Source organism: Denticeps clupeoides, chromosome 13 (assembly GCF_900700375.1).
Source record: "Denticeps clupeoides chromosome 13, fDenClu1.1, whole genome shotgun sequence".
Classification (NCBI taxonomy): domain Eukaryota; kingdom Metazoa; phylum Chordata; class Actinopteri; order Clupeiformes; family Denticipitidae; genus Denticeps; species Denticeps clupeoides.
Window position 1 is genome coordinate 8,868,234 of NC_041719.1, and position 3,873 is coordinate 8,872,106.

General features: G+C 42.2%; 1 protein-coding gene across 3 annotated transcripts in view; it reads left to right on the plus strand.

The window, feature by feature from the left end:
* Positions 1–2,167, plus strand: part of atg4c (autophagy related 4C, cysteine peptidase) — a 24,033-nt gene extending 21,866 nt beyond the window's left edge. For all 3 annotated transcript variants that reach the window (XM_029000600.1, XM_029000602.1, XM_029000601.1), the window contains one exon: positions 2,043–2,167. In XM_029000600.1, the coding sequence (XP_028856433.1) occupies positions 2,043–2,139 (97 nt within the window). In that variant the 3' untranslated portion in view covers positions 2,140–2,167. The remainder of the gene's footprint in view (positions 1–2,042) is intronic.
* The last annotated feature ends 1,706 nt before the right edge of the window (positions 2,168–3,873 follow it).

Genomic DNA, 3,873 nt, shown 5'->3' on the forward strand with positions numbered 1-3,873 from the left:
AAAACAGGCCGAGAGCCACAGGGTCACATCAGTATTTTTTATTGTGCTCAAAAAGGAATCATCCTTGGGTAGGGTTTCTTCTGTTCCAGAACAGTCCATTATAACATCAGTTTTACAAATTCTCTTTCATCATTATTAAATGAGAGATGTAATAAAGGCCGAATGAGCGGCAAAAATATTAGCATGCATCACTAGCTCCCCACAGCCATGGCAGGTAGCATAACATTAGCATCTGCACGCTACCATCTGGGCGAGAGGTGGCTGTTTTTACAGCTAGTGTATTTTCCAAAGGTTCTTGAAAGAGACAATGCGGTCATAGAAAATATAAACTGCAGATAAACGACGTGACATAAAACTACAGCCCATGTCCTGTCAAGCTTGGGTGGCTTCCAAGTCGAGAGCCCTTTAATTTCCACCCCCAGTGAATACCGTGCTCATCCCTTCTCTCTGCCAGCATTCGGCGGGAAAGGAATATTTTGATGTGCCTTAATAAGATGGTTGGCTGGCTGGATTATGCCACTTTATGTCTTCATATGTGCGAAACAAGGATAAGCAATGGAGCCGATCGCACTAGGCTGAAATTGAGGCGCGATTTTTTTTCCCCTACACGTTGGTGCTCATCCGGGCTGTTTTTCCCCTCGGAATTGCAATGAAAGCATCTTTAGTGTAATTCCGAAAAGTATTGGATTATGCACACGTAATTGCGAACGTCTGTAATTTAAAGGAAATTGCTGTGTGAGCAGGTTGTGAATGATAAGAGAGTCACCTGGTTGGTCGGCCTTGCATTTTGATTGTGGCCTTGGCAGTAGGTGCTTCTATTCACCTTTCCCAATGAGGTAAATCGGGCAAGTTTTTGCTCTTTAAGATGGCGGGGCATAACCCGTCCACGGAACATAAATGTGTCTCTGGCTTTGGGAAGAGGGATGGAGATCCATGTGTCTGCCTTAATGTGAAGGTCTTTAAGCTCTCATCCACATTCTCTTTTCCATGGAAGCATGAGATTAAAGCATATGACCCAGGGCTTGGTGAATGTAATGGATCGCCTGGAAAGTTTTAAAGCTCCAAGTGAGGGTGGTGGCGAGAAGCCATTATGCAAAAGTAATCTACTCCTCGTTTGCGCCTCGGCCGAGAAAGACGAAAAACACAGGCGGCTTCTGATAGCTTCCTAAGCAGCTCCGCGGTTGGCGTGCGTCTGATGGATTGCCATATTTGGACTGCTAATATGTTTGAATGAAAATTATTTCAACATTTCGTTGAGGGTTGAGAGCGCGTGCTGCGATCACTGCCTGTGCGGATGGCAGCGGAGGTGGGGGAAATTTGCGTGTCAGCAAGTGATGTATCCCCAGATTATGAGCTGATTGTGTCTCAGATGAGCACCGAGAGGAATCGTTTACCTGTAGCTATGACAACTCTGATCCCTGACAAGGCCTTTTAGTTTCTCTCATTATTGATGCACTCTGCAGAAATGCAATTCGGCCATGGCAGGATGGGTGTGCATGCGTGTGTGCCAGGGGTGTGTTTAATACACTCAGACGCAGAACGGGGGGAAGACAATCCTGAATCTTCTTCCCCGGCCACTCTGCAGCGCAGGTGATCGAAAATGAATCACCTTGGAGAGATCTGCATGTGCAGTGGCGATGACGATGCCGCAGCAGACACTCATCAAATCGCTCGCGAGACGAGAGGATGAGGAGACGACGAGCAAAGGGAAAAAAGATGAAGACTCCATCCTTAATAACTACCTCTGTGTCTGCTGCACACAGCCGGCAGAGATGAGGTGGAGACTGGGTCGTGAAAACATATTACAGAAATCTGATAAAGAGAGAAGGGCTGTAGTGTCCCTGTAGGATGTACAGACGCCTATATTCTCTAGGCATGTGTCTCTTTATGTGTCTTGATATATTTTAAACCAATGATTATGAATTCTTAAGATGTTTGTTGAAATTCCATGTTTATTCATGTAAATAACTGTTAACTGTTTCATATTTTACAAAATGTTTTCTGATCAAGTGAACTATTTACTGGACCTTCCCTCCACACAGGGGTACCAAATATCATTTTCACCCCGGAGTACACAAGAGGAGCTGCACAACCTACCACAATGGTAATGCACTGAGACATTATGAACAGCAAAAATAATATCGATTTTCCACCCCTGTAGCACAACATTTGACCATTAAAATTAATAAAAATGGTTCTACATCCCTAATTCTGTGTCTTTTTACTGCTTTACATCCTCAAATTCAGTTCTTAATACTATGCTTAATACCACACAGCTTGAATAATACCAAGGTCTCTGTGCACTGCTGACCAGGCAAGGGACATGAAACAATTGAAACCTGAACCATGTCCAACATTTCAGTCTGTGTCTCCCATTCCCAATTTTGCAAATAGTTGTAACCAAAAAAAAAAAAAAGCATCACTCAAGAAGCAGCCCCTGTGGCTGCAGCCCCCCATCTTTTCCCCTGCAGCTCTGCACGGAAGCCAGCCCGGCTTCTGGACCTGATTTGAATACAGGCTTGTTTTATGGAGGGAGGTAATTGGAAGTCAGTGATTTACGGCAGTGTATACAGGGACTGCATCCAACAAAATATCTGGAAGCAGGGAATAATCACCTCCGTGCTCGTGCTGACATTTATCTGGACACAGGTATATTTTAAACACCCCGAGTTGACAGTGTTGACTATTAGCCGTGAAATAAATTATTCAGCACTTACAAGGGGGGACAAATGAGAAAAAAATCCTTCTCCTGAGCTATAACAGGACACAGCGGCACGCCTGGAAAAAAGAGGCAGTCATTTTTTGTTCAATTACAAAAGGCAAATATTTATTATTTATAAGTACTTGCCTTGTATGGGCTTAAATGTTATTTATGAACCTGTTGCATAGTGATTTCCAATGTAACTCATTATTTTTTGCCAGAGGGTGTTGTAAAGGAGCAAGGATATATTTAATGACACTCTGCTAGTCGGTGCAATTATACTGTAATCATTATGTAAAATGTGCTATTAATTAAACCAATTTTCTGCTGGGAACATGCTTTTCTTCAGGGCGTCATCTTCATCTTTCAGCATCAGGCTTTCTGTTGTTGCCCCTGCCTCCATTACATCATGACTCAACTGCATACATATTTATAAAAGGAGTTTTCATTAGTCCACACTTTCCTTCACTGAGTATTAATGCATGTGGTGTCCCATGAAGGTCTTAAGCGTTATTATGCTGTCCTTTTTGGGAATGCGTTTTTTGTCCTGGCTCTGTTCTAGAACCAGCACTTAAACTGTTGTGTGACGATACCAAACTCTGAATTACAGGGGTTTTTATAAAACTGATGTGAGCACCACACATAATGATTCTAAATACATAAATAATGTACCTAGATGAAACAGAGGTGTTCAGGGCCTGTAATTTACCCTGAATGAGTAAATATAGAGAGAATGCTCTCAGTTTATGGCAGTTTTTTTAATGGAGTTTTTTTGTATTGAATACAATATTCATTTTCCTCATCGTAACAAAATGATATGAAAAAAAACTGTTCTGTGGAAATCGCTGACGCTATAAACATATGATTTTGAGGTACAGTTTGCATTCTGATCTTAAAAATACAGTCAAGCCATTTTTGTAATAAGACCTCCCTGCTTTGTGGGAGTTGTCCTTTCATGGATGTTCCTGAACCATTGATCTGGGCAGAATGGAGCTGGAGGACATAAATTACTAATGGGATCGAGGTCAGGAGATGGACCACTGTAGGACATTCATTGTTTAATTCTTGTGACCTTCCAGCTTATGCCCCATGTCTGATGAAAATACAGCAGCATGATGATGTTACTATTACTACATAAAAAGCTTTCATTTAACCATATCTGTGCTCATATC